The 20,516-nt window shown below is 39.6% G+C and overlaps 1 protein-coding gene across 1 annotated transcript; it reads left to right on the top strand.

The window, feature by feature from the left end:
- The first annotated feature begins 51 nt into the window (after positions 1-51).
- Positions 52-19,248, top strand: sctr (secretin receptor). The gene is made up of 13 exons (XM_080412379.1): positions 52-620; positions 1,387-1,504; positions 4,479-4,574; positions 6,293-6,390; positions 11,052-11,161; positions 12,099-12,231; positions 13,376-13,529; positions 14,122-14,182; positions 14,978-15,047; positions 15,441-15,532; positions 15,797-15,935; positions 16,720-16,761; positions 16,855-19,248. Exons 1-13 carry the CDS (start codon positions 522-524, stop codon positions 17,017-17,019), a joined length of 1,377 nt encoding a protein of 458 aa, XP_080268505.1. The 5' UTR covers positions 52-521; the 3' UTR covers positions 17,020-19,248.
- Positions 19,249-20,516: the final 1,268 nt, after the last annotated feature.

The raw sequence follows: 20,516 nt of genomic DNA, 5'->3' as shown, positions 1-20,516 counted from the left end.
AGGGATCTCACTCACACACACGCACACACGCACACACACACACACACACACACACACACACACACACACACACGGTAACTGCCACTTGTAGCCTATGATATCCAATCCAACTGTGCCACAGCTGCAGACAGTGAACGCCAAACCAGCGATATTATTTCTTTATGCTGATTGATTACATAATACTTTTCCTCCGTGGTGGAAAGTCTGGTGACGCGAGGTTACTTTAATACCGATATGTTGCCGTTTTGTACCAAACAAGGTCCGCGGTTATATGTGAGGCAAGTCAACAGCGACCTGCTTCTGCTGAATCTACTCAGTTTGAGGTGAGACTGAACTGAAACCGAAGCTGCAGGAAAATCTGAACTTTTTTCATTTTTTTTAATCTGACTTCATGAATATAAACTCCCTTCCATGCTGTCACGTAACCTAAACTGCACGTTCTCCTGTAGGCTACACTGCCTGCAAGCTGGTGCACCAACGCTCAATTAAAAAAATTATCCGTTTGCTAACCTTAGGCTATAATGGGTGAATTATCAATGACATCTCCATTTGGATTTTCCATGTGGATTCCCGGCGAATTAGTGCGTCTAGTTTTTCTTCTGGAGTTGGTCTATTCCCAGGTGAGTGTGATGCCTTTTATAACCTGGTTGAAAAATTACTAAATTTGTAAATTAATTAAGTAGTAAAAGTAAAGTAAAAGATCAATACATAGCTGTAATGTAGAAATACTAGAGGTAAAGAAGTAAAAGTCAAAAAATCAAAATGTATCCTACTTGAGAAAAAGTACAAAAGTATTGGCATCAAAATATACAGTACCAAAGGTCAAAGTAATCATTATGCAGAATGTCCCGTTTTCATAAGGTATCATATGTATAAAATGTATTAAAATATTTTGAAAATAGCAGATCTACAAGCTCACAACTGTAGCATTGTGAGCTTGTTGATCAGCTATTTTCAAATAGCTGGAATATAGGGCTGAATTGGGTATGTTTTGAAATAATAATCAAAATCTACAAAATAACTAGTAATTAAAGTGTTCATATAATTGTAGTGGAGTAAAAATATAATATTTGCCTCTGAGGTGTAGTGGAGTAGAAGTAAAAGTATTGAACATTGTTAAGTAAAAATACATTTGACTTAAGTACAGTACTTGAGTAGATGTACTTCTTATTTTACACAACTGTTTATAGCCTACAACAGAAACTTTGCATCCTTTGTCTTGTGAAAAATGTTATATATGAGTATGAATGTAGACAGCCTACCACCAGTGCCATGAATGAATGGAAAATCTAAATGCAAGATAGCTGCATGTTTTTCTTCTATATTATCAGTTAATATGCCATTTCACACTTTAAACCTTTCTTTCTCCACATTTCTTTTATTCAGTGTTTGCTGGTGAAAGCCATTCCCCCTGAATGCGATCCCTACTTTATTTTCCTCCAAGATGAAGCAGACTGTATGGAACTACTGAAACTCAACAGAAGCACTACAAGCTCCAGGAAAGGCAAGCAAGTTAAGTTATATGAAGCAGTTTTTGATGGAATATGCCTCAGTTCTATCAATAAAGTCTCTTATCATGAGGGGGAATTGGGTGAAGAAACAGTCCAAACAGATACAGTCAATAGCAGTAAAAGACTATTTTATAAGACATAGCCTATTTTATCGTGTCTTAAGAAGGTAGTCTTGGATCAAGACCGTCATAGATTTCTTTTATTGATTCTGTCAGAATCGATAAATCTGAGTCTTGATCCAAGGCTAACAAGAAGCCATGTTCAGGACAGGTTATTTCTAAAGGTTGCCCTTGCTCTTTAGGAGCCTGGAGCTACGGAGAAGAACTATGATTAATATAACGCACCATAAACGTTCTGCTCCTGGCGGGCTATGGTCATTTTCGCCCTAACGTGATCAGAGGGAAAGCAATGTACCATCTCCCATTACAGCAGGAGGTAATAGCATAAACTGTCAACTAATTTGATTTGCAACACAGAAAACTTATGTTGCTATGGTTTTCCCTCCTGGGTTGGTAGAAAATATGAGAGAATGTGGCGAGGATTGTGTTTAAATTGGTCGAATCAGTGAAAGTATTATTGGTTTGTTATTTCATATTGCCCATGGGACTGGGGCGCCACTGTCCAGCAGATATGTCCATAATAATACCATGTGTTGAGTGTGTATGGTTTTATTATTACCTAGGGCTATATAAGAAAGCATGATGTGTTTGTGTAAAATTACACCTGGTTTAATTGGCCTATCCATTTGCTCAATAATTCCCTAATTTTCATACCCATCTAGTGACAGAATTCTGATTCTGATATTTTGGGATTTTTAATATGACTTGTCAAATTATAGACAAGTTGCATTGACAATGTTGCATTTCATAGCCTCTACACAGGAAGATGAGCAAAGGCACTTTGGCAAGAGTGTAAAAAGCAGACACAGGCAATTTGCCTGAAGCCAGAGCTGTCAGGATGCACAGCTCTGCAATTCATCCATGCATGGGTACATTTAAGCAAAGAACCTTTTTGAAGGTGACTGAGAGGGGAACTATCTTTAGAGGCAAACACATCACACAGAGGAATTTGCATTTATCTCTTTAGTTTGGTTAACGTGTGTTTGGGGCCAGCTGGCACCAGCCACCTTCAGTTGGGCCTATAAGTCATGCACTTGCTGTCTTAGTTTAGTGTAACAGATTTGATGTTGGAACACAAAGAGATGTACTGTAGCACAAAGAGATGTGCAAACATAGTATCAAGATACAGTTTTTCAAAAGCGCGATTTTTAGGGGAAGATTAAGGCCATTAAGTGCATTAGCAAAAAGCTTCAAAAGAATAGGCCTCAGAAATAGCAGTAGTCTTTAGAGGAAATGTGTACTTTATTTCCAAAAACACGGCATATCCATTTTGAAAGACAAAAATGAAAGTTTTGTGCCCAAAATGCAATTCTTTACAATGTATCTGTATTTGTAAATTTCGTGGCTCAAAATATTTATAGGATATCAAGATATAATTTTTCATCAACAAAGAACTTAATTCTAAGCTACATACTGTATGTAAGTAGGTTTATTGTCAGTTCGAATAACTGGACAGATTGGTATAAAGTCAACGTGAAACTCTACCCCAATTCTTGAACAACTGAGATGCTGTTGAGTAGGGCCTTTACTGTCCATTTGTTCCAGTGGTGCAGAAGTCGATAGAAATTGGAAAGTGGCTAGAAATGTAATATGGTTTTACTGAGCAGCAGCTTCCAGTGTTAAAGGGGGTGTGACTTTTTGTAAAAAGTGTGGTTTTGGTTAAAAGCTTAAAGCTCTATATTCTTAAAGTAATCATTACCTACTATAGAGTGATTGTTCAGTAACAGGAGTCTTCCCATCTCTGCAGCTCTTTAGTAACGAGAAAATACTTTTTCAGGTTTCATCACTTCCAATTTCACTTGTTTATCCTCTAGGAGTTCTCTGTCCTGATTATTATACATTTTGTATACCAACCTAAAAAAAACAATTCTGTTTACTAAAGAGCTGTAGAGATGGGGTTCTCTTGCTGTTCTCCTTTTCCCCCTTTTTGGATCCTCTAGGATCATAGAAATATTTTCTGGGCACTATATCTTGTAATGTTGGTGGTATAGGGATCAAAGCTAATTCCAAATTTGCACTTCTTGTACGTCTCATAAAAACATAAGCAAAATGCCTAAAATATAAATGTTCTCTATTTGTTGCAAGTCACTGTTGATTAGTACATGAGCAAAGTCCCTCAAAAGTTAAATATAGCTTTAAAGCAAAGTTACATTTTGGTAGAAGCTTGTATAGTTACTGTATACTGTACTGTATATGTTATTGTCAAACATCTTTATCTGTAGCTTCTGTGCTCTGTGAGCAAAGAACCAGAAGTGATTCAATTTGGGGCAGTCGTAGTTGAGTGGGTAGGGAGGCCGTCTGGTAATCAGAAGGTCATCGGTTCACCTCCTGGCCCACCCGTGTCCCTGGGCAGGACACTTAACCCTTAACAGCTCCCCCCTGAGCGCCCATCATGGCCATCTGAGCAGCCATCAGCTGGGTGAAGCTCAAGCAGAATTTCCCCCCTATGAAAGGTCTACAAAAATATAAAATATAATACAAATTCACTCTCATCGCATAGTGAAACACTTCTCTAAACATACTGTAAACGAATACGATATTATCGATATTGGTGACCTAGTGACTTATTGTTGCGCCAGAGAAACTCTGTCACAGGTAATATAACATGTATACAACCGCTACACTTAAATTAAACTAAGAAGACTTGTTTTTTTAAGGCCGCTACGAGGCTTTCACATGTAGATTTTCCGGCCACAAAAGTCCATGGTGACATGCGTGTCTGAATTTGGAGGACACAGATGTCATACTTGTGTCATTTTTGCAACTTTTGTACAATAACGATAAAGATGGACAATAGTTATTAATGTAAACGTGAATATCTATTATATGTTGGTTATCTCTCACGCAGAGTGCAGAGGTCTTTGGGACCACTTGAACTGCTGGCCCCATGCTGTTGAAGGAGAGGTGGTGTCTCAACCCTGTCCCAAGTTCCTACACCCTACAGGTTAGTGGTGGACATACTTTAACCCTACTGTAGATGAGTGTCCTGTCATTGACCTTACTACATGACACTTCTAAACTGAAAATCCAGAAAATTTTTCTTTTTCGTGCCGTGGACCCCCAAATTGGTATATATATGGCCGCGGAACCCCATCTAAAAACATTTTGTGCCAGGGACCCCCAGAAAAATTCAAAATGATTAAATTTTTTTCAAACACAAAAATTGCAGATGTACAAGCTCGCAGCTTGTGAGCTTGTAGATCTGCTATTTTTGAATAGCCAACACTAAAATCTAAAATGACACAGATGCTTTCCCGCTTTTAATGGGTTAACTTCAAGAAGGTACAAATGTATACACTTTTGGAGTTACAAGTGGATAAATTAGGATGTACTTTGTATACTGTAAAAAAACAAAAAACAGACCAAATATTAGCAACCACATAGGCACTGTTGAGAAGTTGATAAAAATGAGTTAATCTCTGCATTAGTATTAGTATTATTAGTATGATAGTATCAGTATTTTGTGTTGTGCAGAAGAGGACAGTACATTATAAGCAGCCTTTAAGCGAGGTACATTTGTTGAAATGGATTCTAAACACTACACATAACACTTGACATTTAAAATAGATGTAAAATAGTACAGTAGTTACAGCTGCTTGCACTTATACTGCTATGCTCAACAGCACAGGGTGCAGGGCACCGTTTCCTGTGAGAAAAGTAAAAGAAAAACAACCACTGAAATCCGTTTGAATATCCCTCCATTCGAATGTTCATTTGAATACATTATTTAAGCTAGGAGGGAAAACCTAAAAGTCCCTCCTTATTTTCTTAGTCCTTCAACATGGTGGCATGTCACACAAAACCATTGGTAATCATTCTCCAAGCATTCCCTGAGGGTCCTCTCACTTCAGAATGTTGTGTTTGCAATTCTTTATGGGATCACATTCAAGCCTTCATCTCATCCCGGATAGACTACTGCAACAGCATCCTCCACGGTATCACTGCCAAAACCCTCAATAAACTTCAATATGTACAGAACTCAGCCGCCCGCCTGCTCACTCACACCCGCTCCAGAGACCACATCACACCAGTCCTCCGTGACCTCCACTGGCTCCCGGTCAAACACAGAATCAACTTCAAAATCCTCATCATCACCTACAAAGCCCTCAACCACCAGGCACCCCAATACATCTCCGACCTCCTTCACAACCACGTCCCCACCCGTTCCCTCAGATCCAGCGATGCCAACCTCCTCAAATTCCCCACCAAAAAAACCAAGCACACCTGGGGTGATAGGGCATTTTCCGTTGCAGCACCCACCCTCTGGAACCCACTCCCACCTCACATCAAAACCGCCCCCACCCTTGCCGTGTTCAAAACCTCCCTCAAAACCCACCTCTTCAGAATTGCTTTTCCCACCTAGCCTGATCTCCTACCACCTTTTCAACTGCCATTCAACTTTTGTTGGTTTTATTCCCTGGCCTTCTGCAGCCTTTTTAACTTTATTCTCTGTATTCTATTATTAAAGTTGTTCTGTTTTTATTTTGCTCTACTTAGTTTAACTTGTAAAGCGACTTTGAGTATTAGAAAAGCGCTATATAAATCTCAGGTATTATTATTATTATTATTATGTTTGTACTATAAATTTAAGTGTAACAGATATGCCTGTAGAAATGAAATATAGCCCGGCCACTGAAGAATTTCTCCCGTCTCGCTCTCCAGGGAGAGTGTTTAAAAACTGCACAGAACATGGCTGGACTGAACCATACCCTTCCCATGAGATAGCCTGCGAGTTTGGCTTCAATGAGAGTCTCTCTGAGGTAAGCTACTATGGTTTCACTGGTACTTACACTACTATGACGCCTGTGTCCATACTGTCAGAGTATAATGTTTATTTAGCTTTCAGCATGATCACAGGTTTAACCCATTAAAACTGGTAGAGCATCTGTGTCATTTTAGATTTTTGCGTTGGCTATTAAAAAATAGCCAATAAAGACAGGTGGCATTAAAAGCGCTGAATTATTTAGCTGGTTACAGTATAGAACTTCAATCTCCCTAAATCAAAAGTTCAGAATAAAAAAAATGCAGTTGTCTTAACAAAAAATCTAATAGCAACACAAAAAGTATTATAATAATTATAATTTAGCATTGTATTTGTTTGTCACTGTACATTTGCACACACGGGAAATGTGTCCTCTGCATTTACCCATCCTGAGGATTGTTAACCACTTAAACCCCATGTGGTTAAGCGGAGTGTCCCTCAGGGCTCTATGCTAGTGTATTTTCAGTTTTTTTTTGTTATTGTGGGGAAAGCTTTCTGCGACGCGTTGTGAGCTTGTCGATCTGCTATTTTCTGCGAAAGCTCTCCCCACAATACGGATGCTGGGGTTTTTAAGTGGTTAATACAGTGCCCACGGAGCATTTAAGGGTAAAGAGTCTTGCTCCAGAGCACTCTGACACATAGACTGTGTAGGCTGGGGAGCTAACCAGCGACCTTATGATTCGGAGTCGGCCATTCAGCCATGGCCGTCCAGCTGCTATGGCCGCCCCGCCATAAACACTTCAATCCTATAATTTGTTGTATGTCAATAGCGAATATAGCAGATCTACTAGCTCACCATGTGTCGAGTTGTGAGCTGTGAGCTTTTAATAGTTATTTTTGAAATAATAGCAAACATTATTTTCACTATTTTTGAAAGTTTTTGAGAACTGTTGAAAATCTTAGATTGTAATTTTTTTTGATTGACATCTTTACTGACAAAAATGCAAATGCATAAACATATATTTGTACATAATAGTATCTGTCAAAAGGATAAAACACTTTTATTTCCACTGTGCTCCTTTGTGACTGTGAGGCTCCTTCAACAGACCTCTGGCCTTGCAGATGAGGTCATGTGGGGTTGTTGATGTTACAACTGCTATGGGATAAGTTCTCAGTGACTGGGAATCAGAGGGCAGTGCAGCCTCTGCCACACAGCATTCATAAATAGGCAAAAAGGGCAGACAGTGTACATGTCTCTCCAAGTGGTGGCCCTGCATGCATGTTTTGGAATTTCCCCGCTCCATTTGGAGACTGGCACCTGCAGATTGTTTTCAGGGCTGACGACACCTACTGTAGATAGAGTCACAGAATGTTTAATTAGTGTCCAACAATACAGAGTTTCATGTGGTGCACAGTTTATTTAAAAGTTCAAATTTAGACAAATCCTTACTAGGGATGTCAACCGTTAGTCGGTTAGTTAATGAAAGATATCAGAAAATGCTTAACAGCTTCCACCACTATTACACCCACAGATTACTTTGTATTTTTCCTAAAGCTACTTCTATGACCATTTATTGTTACTACCACCACTACTACATACTGTTATGGCTTCATCTAAAACTACTAATGCAGTTACTCCTGCTACAGTACGATGATTAGGGAAACTTCTACAACTTCCCTTTTTCTTCTTCTTCCTCGAGACATTTATGGTGGTTTATGTATTATGTATAACCAATGATATTTCCACTTTCATACCTGCTCAAGACAGCTCGTTTTAAAGTTTAGTCAAGCATCTACACCAGTGGTTCGCAAACTTTTTCATGTCAAGGACCCCCAAAATGATATGTGTTGAGCCGCGGACCCCCATGTCAAAATATGTTGTTCCAGGGACCCCCAGGAGCAAAGATTTGAGTTACAAATGTTTGCTTTGAAAAATATTATATTCAAAAATTTGCTAAAAGAAATCACAATTTTTTAAAAATAGCAGATATACAAGCTCATAGTGCGGCACTCGGTGCCGCACTATGAGCTTGTATATCTGCTATTTTTGAATAGCCAAAGTATAAAAGTGGTTAAAACTATTGTGATGCTATATTAACACATTTTGCTGGGGACCCCCTGGAATGGCCCCAAGGACCCCTGGGGGTCCCCGGAACCCCACTTTGAGAACCAATGATCTACACTACAGCAAGGAGTTTGTTCTTCCTTGGCCCAGCTTGTATGGCAAATGTATCAGCTAAAGTGTTTAGGACACAGACAGTGAGTGATGTGAAGATAAGCGGGCTGAGATCCGAGGACATAAACATGTTGGTTTTAGAGAACGCGGTTAATGATTTATTGACGAGGATGAACAGCGTGACATCCAGTGAGCAGAGAATCACTCAGTGAATCCCTTCCTCCTCACTGTGTTGCTGCTCGTTATCCTTCCACTGCCTTGTGTGTCTCATTTAATCCCTTTCTCTTTCTTTTGTTTCATTTTGCAAACGGCAATAGCTATAAAGCGTCTAAAATTGTGTGATAGCCTTCATTGTTATTATTTATTTTACTTTTTGATTAGATGATTTCAAGTGCATTTCTGGATCATTAGGCCATACAATGGAGACACGGGACTGGATTAAAGTGCGTATACAAATTCGATAAAACGAGTGATACATTTTTTTAAATGTCCAATTACAAATTAATATTTTCAAGTTGTGGCTCTGAGGTAAGAAGACGAAAAAGATCAAAAAAGTAATTGAAGAGAGAAATACATCAATCCATGAGTCTGTTTCAGCATCCCCATGCTGAAACGCTCCATCGCCCGCACTAGATCACCGCGCTCAAGGTGCGCTACTGCTCTGCTACTGTGCCGATTATGACTCCACTTCACCTGGTCACCTGGTGTGACTTCTATCAGAGCTGCAGTATGTTGACCTCAGCGATGCGGTCAAGTGCGATCCGGCCCCGGCTAATTCCCACCCTTGTGTTTGGGCTGGAGAGAAGTGGAATAAAAGTGTAAATCATACCCCGTAGTGATCTGGTTGTTGTCAGCTTCTCCTCCCAGCCTCTGCTGAGTGCAGTCTTCCTGCAGCAAGGACAGCAGTGCTTAACCAGTGTGATTTAACACAAAGACAGTTTATACATCATCCACTTTTGTTCTCTTTGTCTTTGTCTTTCCCTGTATACTGTCTTTATCTGCCTCGCAGATCTATCTATCTATCTATTTGTTTTGATTGATTGAATATTTTATTAGACAGAAATGTAAAAACAGCACGAGTACAGTCAAACACTTTGTCTAAAAGGATAACACCAAAAAAGTCCTTGTGGTCTTGTTTCCATTGGGGTCCTAGGTATTCAATTCATCAACATGTCTGTCTGTCTGTCTGTCTGTCTGTCTACAGTATCTCAGTCTATAGTAGCTACAGTAAATGAAATGTATATCTGTGTCTGTCTATATGTCTCTCTCATCCTCACATATCTAGATCTAGCCACACACACACACACACACACACACACACACACACACACACACACACACACACACACACACACACACACACACACACACACACACACACACACACACACACACACACACAGGAATGCATTCTCTCATCATCCCCTCCTAGTCTTTGTCTCCATGTCTCTATATAAATCAAATGTACAGACTCAGGTACATATTCACATGCTCGTGCATATGCACTCGCTATGTTTCTCTCAGAACATACTGTACACAAACACAGTATAGCAATGCATACTTTACTTGCATAATACACTCTCCCTTTCTGTTTCGGACACTTACTTTTACTTTCAAAAGTACACGTACACACACTAACACTTATATAAACATGCATGCTCTCTGTCTTTCTCCTCTTTCTGTCTAACGTATACAAATATGCACACACACACACACACACACACACACACACACACACACACACACACACACACACACACACACACACACACACACACACACACACACACACACACACACACACACACACACACCCCACACACACACACACACACACACACACACACACACACACACACACACACACACACACACACACACACACACACACACACACACACACACCCAGGTGGTACTACTTATATACCTTTCTGTCATTCTCTTTCTTCACTTTTTCGGCTTCTGTCGTCTTCGAAACCACAGATATAGCACGTTTTCATGATACACTTGGGTATACTGTATGTCCATCATCATTAGGGGTGGGACGATATATCGATATCGCGATATATCGCGATACTTTCTCCCGCGATAACTAATCGATATACTGCCGAAAAATATCGATATTATTATTATTATTATTATTATTATTTTTTGATACGTTGTTTTTCCTACTCTGTATTTGTGTAATGATGATTTTGAACTGTTTGGTGCTATTTTGTGTTTATGAATTGAATACAAGGACTATCGTGATCGTTGGTGAAATTTCATGCAATATATCGTGATATCGCAATATATCGATATTTTCAGATATCGTGATATATCGTTGGTGAAATTTCTTGCAATATATATTGAATATCATGATATCGCAATATATCGAATATCGTCGAATATCGTGATATATATTGTTATCGTGGGCCTAATATCGTGATATATATCGTATCGTGAGGTACCCATATCGTCCCACCCCTAATCATCATGCATAGTCTTTGCCTCTGTGATCACGTTGATCTATAATGCTGACCTTGCTGTATTCGTGTCCACAGGCCCCCAGATCTCGCAAGTACTTCCTGTATGTGCAGATCATGTATTCTGTGGGCTACGCGGCCTCCCTGGCATCCCTCACCATTGCCGTTACAATTCTCTTTTTTTTCAGGTTCGTATTTAGACATGGCTCATTCACTCAAGTATAACGAGGGCTGGGTATAATGGATGAGCAGATTGCATGTTTACTCTCACCGTTGACCTTTCATATTATGTAATATGTACTGTACTGAAGAAAGCTCTAAATAGTATTTCTGATTAGGTCAGTATTTTTGACCATGAGATTTGTTCACGTAGGGATTTATTTGTGTTAAGACAAAAAACAAATCACTGAATTGTAATCAATTAGTTTAGGATGGAATAACTGTCACTATGTAACATAACTTCCATGAACATGAGGTTTGTTGGCACTACTAATGTTTGCAGTGTAAACATAAAAATAAGCCCCTATTTTAAGATACTGACAAAATTAAAGTGCCAAAAATGGTACTGGTAAAAAAAAAAGGTACTGTGAGTCAAAGTCTGATATTTAATGGGAATTTTAGATTTTCCTAGATTGATTTGTCTTGATATTGACTACACAGTAAAACCATCAATGTTAATGTATACATTTGTAACTCTGATATTGTACAATTTACAGAGTAAAAGCCATATGCAACTTTTTTTAAATCAATGAAATATAATTTTGTCCAATCTGTATGGTAAAGTATTTTGATACATTATAAATCATACAATTGGGGGGGTTGTATTCTGTCTCCCTGCTCTTCTATTGAGACATTTAGATCGTGTCAAAGGTCATGTCTCACCTATAGACACAGGATCTTACACAAAATTTCAAGATTCAATTTATCCCCTGAGCAAGCAGGTAGGCTCTATTATAGCTCAATGGTAAAAAAAAATTCAGCACTTACGCAGGAAACCGAGTTCAAATCCGGGGTAGAAGAGGAAAGTTACATAGTGCTGCTTTAAATGAACACTGAGGATTTTACTGCGAATTTACTGTTCAATTAGAAACACTAACTTGCTATTTTGTGTCGCTGTTTCCTCAGGCGGCTCCACTGCACACGCAACTTTGTCCACATCCAGCTGTTCCTCTCCTTCATCCTCAGAGCGGTGTTCATCTTCATCAGGGACTCTGTCCTCTTCTCGTCCGAGGACCACTTTCACTGTGGCGTCTACCCGGTGTCTACTTCTGCCTCTACCATTCTGTCCACACACTGTTGTTGTTTTTAAGAAGATGTATTTGATGTGATTGGGAGCATCACTATTACATGATCCACACATTAGGTGACTGCACCTATCCTTATCCTTATTAGCACCATCAAGACATCCCGAGGTGCAGCTTTTAGAAACCGATTGAGATTGGTCCCTATCCTACTCTGAAAACTGCTCTGGTTCAAAAGGCCTCTATTAAAGTTGCATTGATTTGATTTTAACATGATGGTTACTATCACTTCCTGAGTTAAAGGTAATTTGGATAAAAATGTGATAACGGACATCAAGAACAAAGCCTGCACATATGAGACTCCTTTTATGCATCTTTTGTGTTGGATAAAATTGTATAAAATTCAATTTTATACAATTTTGGAATGGAATTTTTCCAAATGTTCCCTTTTCTACTGTGACACACGGAGCCCAGCGTGTTTGTTTAAAGTGTACATAATGTTCAGTCAACCCAGCCCAACATCTTTGTAGTGTAAATAACGTTTGTAGTGTAAATAACCGAAATCCTGGCTCAGCAACTCAAACTGACCACTGATCTGTTTTAATACTACGCAACTAAATGAAGTACAGCTTCCACCGACAAGGGCTCTACTGCAGTCTCTCGTATTAAAAGTATTCATGCGCTCTCTCCAGCTGCTGTAAGCTGCTTTGGATATGACTATAGGTCATAGCAGTGGCGGCTATTTTCTGGTTCCATTGTTCCAGACCCCATTCATTTTTCCCATAGAGATTTCCAAAAAATATTTATATCCATTATTTTAAGCCTAGAATCAAGCCATCCAGGAAATATTGGTGATTCATGACCATAAAACGTTTGATTCTGTGAAAAAAGAAAATTGAAAACCGCAAAACAAGGGTATTTATTAAATATAAATGTTATACAAATGTTTTATGATCATGATTCACCAGGATCCTGGGTGGCTTGATTCTAGGCTTAAATTCATTTATATAAATATTTTTGGAAATCTCTATGGGAAAAATGAATGGGGTCTGGAACGATGGAACCAGAAAATGTCCGCCACTGCTATGCCCTATTAGTGATATGGCATACAAAGGTGCTTATACATTGCTTTGCCTCTTTGTCCTCTGCCGCCCCCCTCAGGTGAGCTGTAAAGTTGCAACGACGCTGTGCAACTACAGCATCATGGCCAACTACAGCTGGCTACTGGCCGAGGGCCACTACCTCTACAGCCTGGTCAGTGTCTCTCTCTTCTCCAGGAGGAGACACTTGTGGTGGTACATCATATTTGGCTGGGGTATGACTGTCGGACCAGACCTCAGTGTGTTTGTTTTTCATCAAACATTCTCTGGAAGTCGCGATAGCACAACTTGCTGGTTCTCTGTTTTCCTTCTGTGTTATTATTTTTGATTTTTCCCCCCCCCTGCTGGCTTTGGCTTTGGCTTTGTCTGTGTTTCTGTCTGTCTGTCTGTCTGTCTGTCTGTCTGTCTGTCTGTCTGTCTGTCTGTCTGTCTGTCTGTCTGTCTGTCTGTCTGTCTGTCTGTCTCTCCCTCCTCATCAGGCAGACATGCAACCCTCCGTCTCTTGTTGTCATTAACATCTCCAGCACTAGTGAGCCAAACTGTTTTACATACTGACACCCCACAGTATCTAATTGTATGCTGTATCGTTCACTTTACTGCCATTATTTATATACTGTATATATGCAAGTATCTATAAGTGTGAGTTCTCTTTCCCTCTAACCAGTATGCTGGTAATTTGTAATACGTCTGTAAGCCCCTGAGTAACATATACAATGAGAGCAGGAACAGTTAGTTAAACAATACAACTTCCATCCGTTAATTATAATGTCACCAATTATCAAATATCACCATGTGTCTTCTCCCCAGGGTGTCCAATGGTAATTATAATAGCGTGGACCTGGGCCAGGTACCTTCATGAAGACGAGGGGTAGGTTCCTGTATATTCACCTGTATTATGTCAAATGAGTTGTCTGATCTTGTTGATGATCAAGAACTGCTTATTTATAGTAGCATGCGTATGTTTGTTGTAAAGTAACCAAGTACATTTACTCAAGTACTGGACTGTACAATTTAGGTATTTTTACTTTACTGGAGTATTTCCAATTTTCAGTACTTTTACTTCTACTCCACTACATCTCAGAGGCAAATATTGTACTTTTACTATATATATATAATTATTTGAAAACTAGGTACTAGTTACTTTGTAGATTTTGATTATTATTACAAACCATACATTACCCACTTCAGCCCTATGCACATTTCGGCCATTTGAAAATAGCCAATCAACAAGCTCACAATGCATCGCGATGCATCACAATGTGAGCTTGTAGAGCTGCTATTTTCAATATATTTGAATACATTTCGGCCATTTGAAAATATCCGATCTACAAGCTCACAATGCATCACGATGCGACACATTGTGAGCTTGTAGATCTGCTATTTTCAAAAGATTTGAATACATTTGATTTTAGACATAATTATGATAACTTGTGAAACAGGACTTCTGCATAATGAGTACTTTCTACTTTTGGTACTTTAAGTACATTTTGATACCAATACTTTTACTTAAGTCAATTTTGAATTCCGGACTTTTACTTGTAACAGAGTATTTCTACATTGCAGTTTTGATATACTACTGAGTACTTTTTCCACCACTGTATGTTTTGTAAATGGGTGTCTCCATATGAAGCTATATATTTGTATTTATGTGCATGTATTCTAGATGCTGGGAGACGAGAAGTCATGAGTGGATCTGGTGGATTCTGAGAGTTCCTGTGCTGCTCTTCATCATAGTTAGTAGGCTACAAAACTTCACTGTTTTACAAATATTATTTCTATTAGACATTACTTTGTTTTTATAAAGCAGAAATGTAAAGTTGATTAATTGGGAGGATGTGTATATCGGTCTGTTCACCTTACCATTACAACAAATAAATCTTGCTTGAAAAAGAGATCATCTCAAGCGACTTCCTGGTAAAATAAAGGTAAAATCTAACAATACTCAACAACGATGGTTGCTATGATACTGGGGTATTGTGTTTACTGTACTGTACTGTTAGTTGAAAAGTTTAAAGACATTAATATGCATACAGATAATATAATACAATAATTTTTTACTTGAGATATAAAAGAATATCTAAAAGATTAATTCATATTTTGACCTGTTCTGCACTCATGTTTTACAGGTGAACCTTTCGTTCTTCCTCTGTATTATACGAATACTTCTAGCCAAGCTGAGAACACAAGACATGCCTGGGAATGAGTTCAACCATTACAGGTCAGCCGATCGGTCAACCTGTTATGGACAAAGAGCCAGAGTGCATGCTGGAGTAGATATGTATAATCTGTGACAGAACAAGCAGCTAATGTGTGAGGGGCCGAGGATGACACCCTGTCGACCATAAATGTGGATTAAAAATGTCATCTTCTCTGGCAAAATAACTCTTAAAGATGCTTTAAAACGTTTTAGCAATGAAACATCTCTGTTCACACACAAACTCTAACTGTAGTACTGTTTTCCCTGTCTGGTCCTCCACAACAGGAAGCTCGCCAAGTCATCGTTCCTCCTGGTAGCGCTCTTCGGTTTGCACTATGTCCTCTTTGCCTTCCTGCCCCATAAAGGCGACGAGCCGTTGTATGAAATATGGAACTTTATTGAGCTGGCTTTCGCCTCAACACAGGTACCGTAAAAAGCCACTTTTATAGTTCATTACCATTCTTCTTTGGGTGGTTGGATTATATAGGGCGGCACAGCAGCTGTTGCTTGACGTTTAAAGACACAATGTCGCCACTGGAAAATGTAGTACTCTGTCCTCATCTGAATGGAATGAATGGATACAACTATCACCTCCTTAACAACTAACTACACAGTAAAATGCTTAATGTATCCATTTGTAACTCTACAAATGGAGCCAAATGGACCCTCATGGTGCGTTCACGGGCAGATTAAAAGATACAAAGATACAAAAATACACCGCACCTTTGTCACTGTGTTGTTTGTATCTGTGTTGCTCAACGCGGTCGCTGACGTCATCAAACATGCAGACATCGGAGCTACAGTTGTGTCTTTGTATCTTTGTATCTGGAAGTTGAACCCTGCTCAACTTGAATTTGTAACTCTGTATCTTTGTCGCTAGAGCTACAGCTACAAACGTCGGATGTATCTTTGTATCTTCATGTCGCTGGTTTCCATTGAAAATGAATGGTAGCATGTATTTTTTAATCTGCCCGTGCGAACGCACCATTATGGTGCGTTCACATCAACATTGAGAATTGTACAGTGCAGTGGAAGTGCTAAAGACTTGTAGTTTGTAATGTATAAGTATGTATAACTATGTAATGTATGTATTCTGACTAATATGCATGTAAATATTCTCTGGAAAAATACAACGGGCAACACTGCATAATGCATACAGTGACGTGAACGGGACAGGCTGCATAATGATCCTGTCTTTTCCATTTCAGGGGTTTGTTGTAGCGTTTTTATACTGCTTTCTAAACGGAGAGGTAAGGCCTCTTTTTGTCTTCGCTTGAACCCTCGACCTCTGCATTCAGAAGGTTGTGTGGACCCTCACAGACATTCACATTTCATGGTTGCAGGTGCAGCATGAGATCCAGAGGCGATGGCGGAGGTGGAGGCTGAAACGCAGGCTGCAGATGGAGCCCGGGAGACAGCGTGGCTCCATGAGCCAGAGTGGAGGGAACCCCACGAACACATCTCTGCTCAACAGGGGCTCAACCACGGCCCAATCCAGCATGGTATAATATAATACAGTGTTTCTCAAACGTTTTCACGCCAAGGACCCCCAAATTGATATGTATTTGGCCAGCGGACCCCCATCCGAAATGGGTTTGTGCCAGGGACACCCAGAAAAGAGAAGATTTGTGTTAAAAAAAATGATAAATTATTCAACGCTTTAAAGATTTTTCAAAAATAGCAGATGTACAAGCTCGCAGTGCGGTACGAAGTGACGCGCTGTGAGCTTGTATATCTGCTATTTTTGAACAGCCAATGTATACATTATGGATAAAGGGGTTAAATGTATTAACACATTTTGCTGGGGACCCCCTGGAACCCCCCCTCAATGCTATAATGGGAATATTTACGAACTGTGCACATGTGCACACACAAGTATGAATCATTCCCATATTGTCCACTGTCTCTCTTTAAAAGCAAAATGACACTTTGGTATAGGTTTGTGTTGTGTTTGCAGTTACCTTGCCATGATATAACTCTAATATTGGTGATGTATACTATCTTCACTATAGTTGTTCCTTTGATTAGAATTTGAATTAGGAAGAACATCCGTACTGGATCTGCATATCTGGATATTCAATAGTAAAATCTACAGGAAGTTGAAAATGTTATTGTTAAATGCTGTGTTCTTTTTTTAAATGGCGTGTTCGGTTTTGAAATGTTATATATTGGCAGAATCTGCTTTGTTTGCATCAGTTTATCTGCTAAAAGAGTGACTTTGAGACCTGTTTCACCGTGCAATGTAAGTCAATGAGGACACTATTTGGGAATATCAATTTCTAATCACTGGAGCAACGACTGAAGATATCTCACTAAGCATTTGGAGTTACATCACCATTATCAACTACTTACGTGCTCTCTTTAAAGCCCTCACACGCACACAATTGCTCTGCTCATCAAATCATTCCATTAGGTTGTTTTCAGTCATCATTCACATACAAAATGCATACACAAAATGATACAAATTAGTTAACACATACATTGTTGCAAGCACACACATTACTCACTCATGCCTAGTATTGCCTACACTTTGCTCTACTTGTCCTATACTTGTCTATCAGCTTGTGGTCTGTCCTTGGCTGACAGCAGCAACATAATGTACAGTGTATACAGTACATATTCATAGGAACACAGCCAGGTGAATGATAATCTAAAGAATCTGAATGAAAAATCTCTTACTGCCCATTGATAAAAAATTCTTTTGCGAAAACATGATAGTAGTGCACTCCTTGTTTGTTGTTATTTAGTGACTCACTATTCCATATTGTTAACTGATGTTTAACCCTAAAATGTTTGTGTGTGAGTTTAAAAAACAAAAAAACAAATGTGTGAACTTGATATAGATCAGGATGAAAACAAATAATAAAAAAATAGTCGTGAGTTATGACAAACACTGTATATTTCCAAATAGTAGCCCGGCCATTTAGTATGCAAAATCGATTTGGACCCCAGGTGCTTAAAAGGAACCAGGTGGCTATTTGCAACAGGCTTTTATTTATTTTTGCACCGGCCTGCACCGGGCCATTATTTGGTTACAGTTCTAATTAGGCTGAAGAAACTGCAAATAATAGCCCTGGCGTTTGCATGGACTCAAATTAGGCTGAAGAAACTGCAAATAATAGCCCTGGCATTTGCATGGACTCAAATTAGGCTGAAGAAACTGCAAATAATAGTCCCAGCGTTTGCATGGACTCAAATTAGGCTGAAGAAACTGCTAGTAATAGCCCCGGCGTTTCCACGGACCGGGCGTTTATTTGGACGGGGCATTTAATATGCAAAATGGTGTCAGACCCCCGGCGGGTATTTGGCATTGGGCGGCTATTTGCGGTAGGGCTACTATTTGGAAATATATGGTTCCTGTCTGGTGTGTACTGTAGCCTACTGTAGATGAGAACGCTACTGTGTACACACACACACACACACACACACACACACACACACACACACACACACACACACACACACACACACACACACACACACACACACACACACACACACACACACACACACACACACACACACACACACACACACACACACACACACACACACACACACACACACACACACAATAACTTCAAGCTATTGCCTTGTATTAGTTCATGTACTAGGTCTGAGTATTCTGATAACAAGGGTATAACAGCCTTCAGGGCAGAAGGATAGATCTCAACATCACCTAAGCTTTTTATTATCAACTGACTTTAATCTTTGTACTTTTAATAAACGTACTGTAAATTGTCACAGTGTTTTGAAGTGACAGATGTTTTTATGTAAGTCTGTTAACTCTGTTAACACTATTTTCATTAAAGCGATACAGTTGGTCAAAAAGAATGTTTAGGTATGTTATGACTGGCAGCAGTGTCTGGATGCTACATACAGTAAACCAAAAACAGTCTGTTTTAAGCCTGAATTATACTTCAGGTGTCATGCACAAATATTATATCGGCTATTTTTGGTTGCACAACGTACAAGCAAGTATAAATCTGGCATTACAATCAGCTTCCCCCAAACTGTTCTTTTTTTGTACTAGGCGTCTAGGCCTACTTGTATTGTTTGTCTTGAAAATGTGTTTATTTAATATACATGACTGTCGCTTATGTGTCGGACATGTATTGTGTGTATGAGGACTCAAAACAGCTTGCATCGGCAATGCATTGTGTGCCTGTAGATCGTACGACAGCAAAAATGTACATCGTCAGTACATTAGTGTGTGCTGTGCTGACCTGACAGCTATCCTAATTGAGAGAATGAGGTGTATTCGATAAGATTCTTTGCGTACTTCCTGAAAATGAGTGACCAACATGATAAGGGTAAAACTTAAACCAGTAAAATGCCTGGTTGACAAGCCTCCTACCTCTGTTCTGCTCCAAAAAGCGCCAAATTCTTGTTCCGCTGATGAGTGATGATGTAGTCGCGTTCACAACGTGGAGACTCGTGGCTCTACTTCTTCTTATTCCTAGTCAAGAACCTTCTGTGCAGCCTGCCAGCCTCCTCATATACTGGTATTTGCACCTGACCTACCAACTGACATGACTTAATAGTTCAGTTTAGGTTTCGCTTTTGGTTTCGGACCATGACGGAGGCGCGCAGTCACAGGCGAACTGTCACCCCGTGAAGGACCACCGAGGGAGCTAAGGCGACCGAGTTGCCGTCCTGAACGGTGTGACGTTCGCCTGTGCCTACTCAGCGCCGTTCGAGTTATGTACCGATAGGCACAGAATCGTAAATATTGTTGTGGGGACTGCTCCGCCTCCAAGTAGGTCAGTAGCTCCTGAATGAATGGTCTGATAAATCGTGGGTAGGTAAGTAGGTCGCCTATTTCGCCCATTCAAAGGTCTGATAAAACGTGATAATCTCCCATTCAATGCATTGATAGCATTCGAAGCCGGTGGGATGAATTGATTCTAGGCTTAAAATAATTGATATAAATATTTTTGTTAATCTCTATGGGAAAAATGCATTAGCTTTTTCTGAGTGGAACCAGAAAATGGCCGCCACTGCT

Source organism: Gymnoscopelus braueri (assembly GCF_963280865.1).
Source record: "Gymnoscopelus braueri genome assembly, chromosome: 18".
NCBI lineage: Eukaryota > Metazoa > Chordata > Actinopteri > Myctophiformes > Myctophidae > Gymnoscopelus > Gymnoscopelus braueri.
Note: the sequence above shows the minus strand (reverse complement) of the source record. Positions and strands in the feature narration are given on the sequence as shown.

Bases quoted from the DNA above. Each gene is read 5' to 3' on its own strand.
- sctr (XM_080412379.1), top strand. From the start codon at position 522: ATGGGTGAATTATCAATGACATCTCCATTTGGATTTTCCATGTGGATT. The intron at 621-1,386 runs GTGAGTGTGATG...TCTTTTATTCAG, and splicing joins TGGAGTTGGTCTATTCCCAG to TGTTTGCTGGTGAAAGCCAT. The intron at 14,183-14,977 runs GTAGGTTCCTGT...CATGTATTCTAG, and splicing joins TACCTTCATGAAGACGAGGG to ATGCTGGGAGACGAGAAGTC.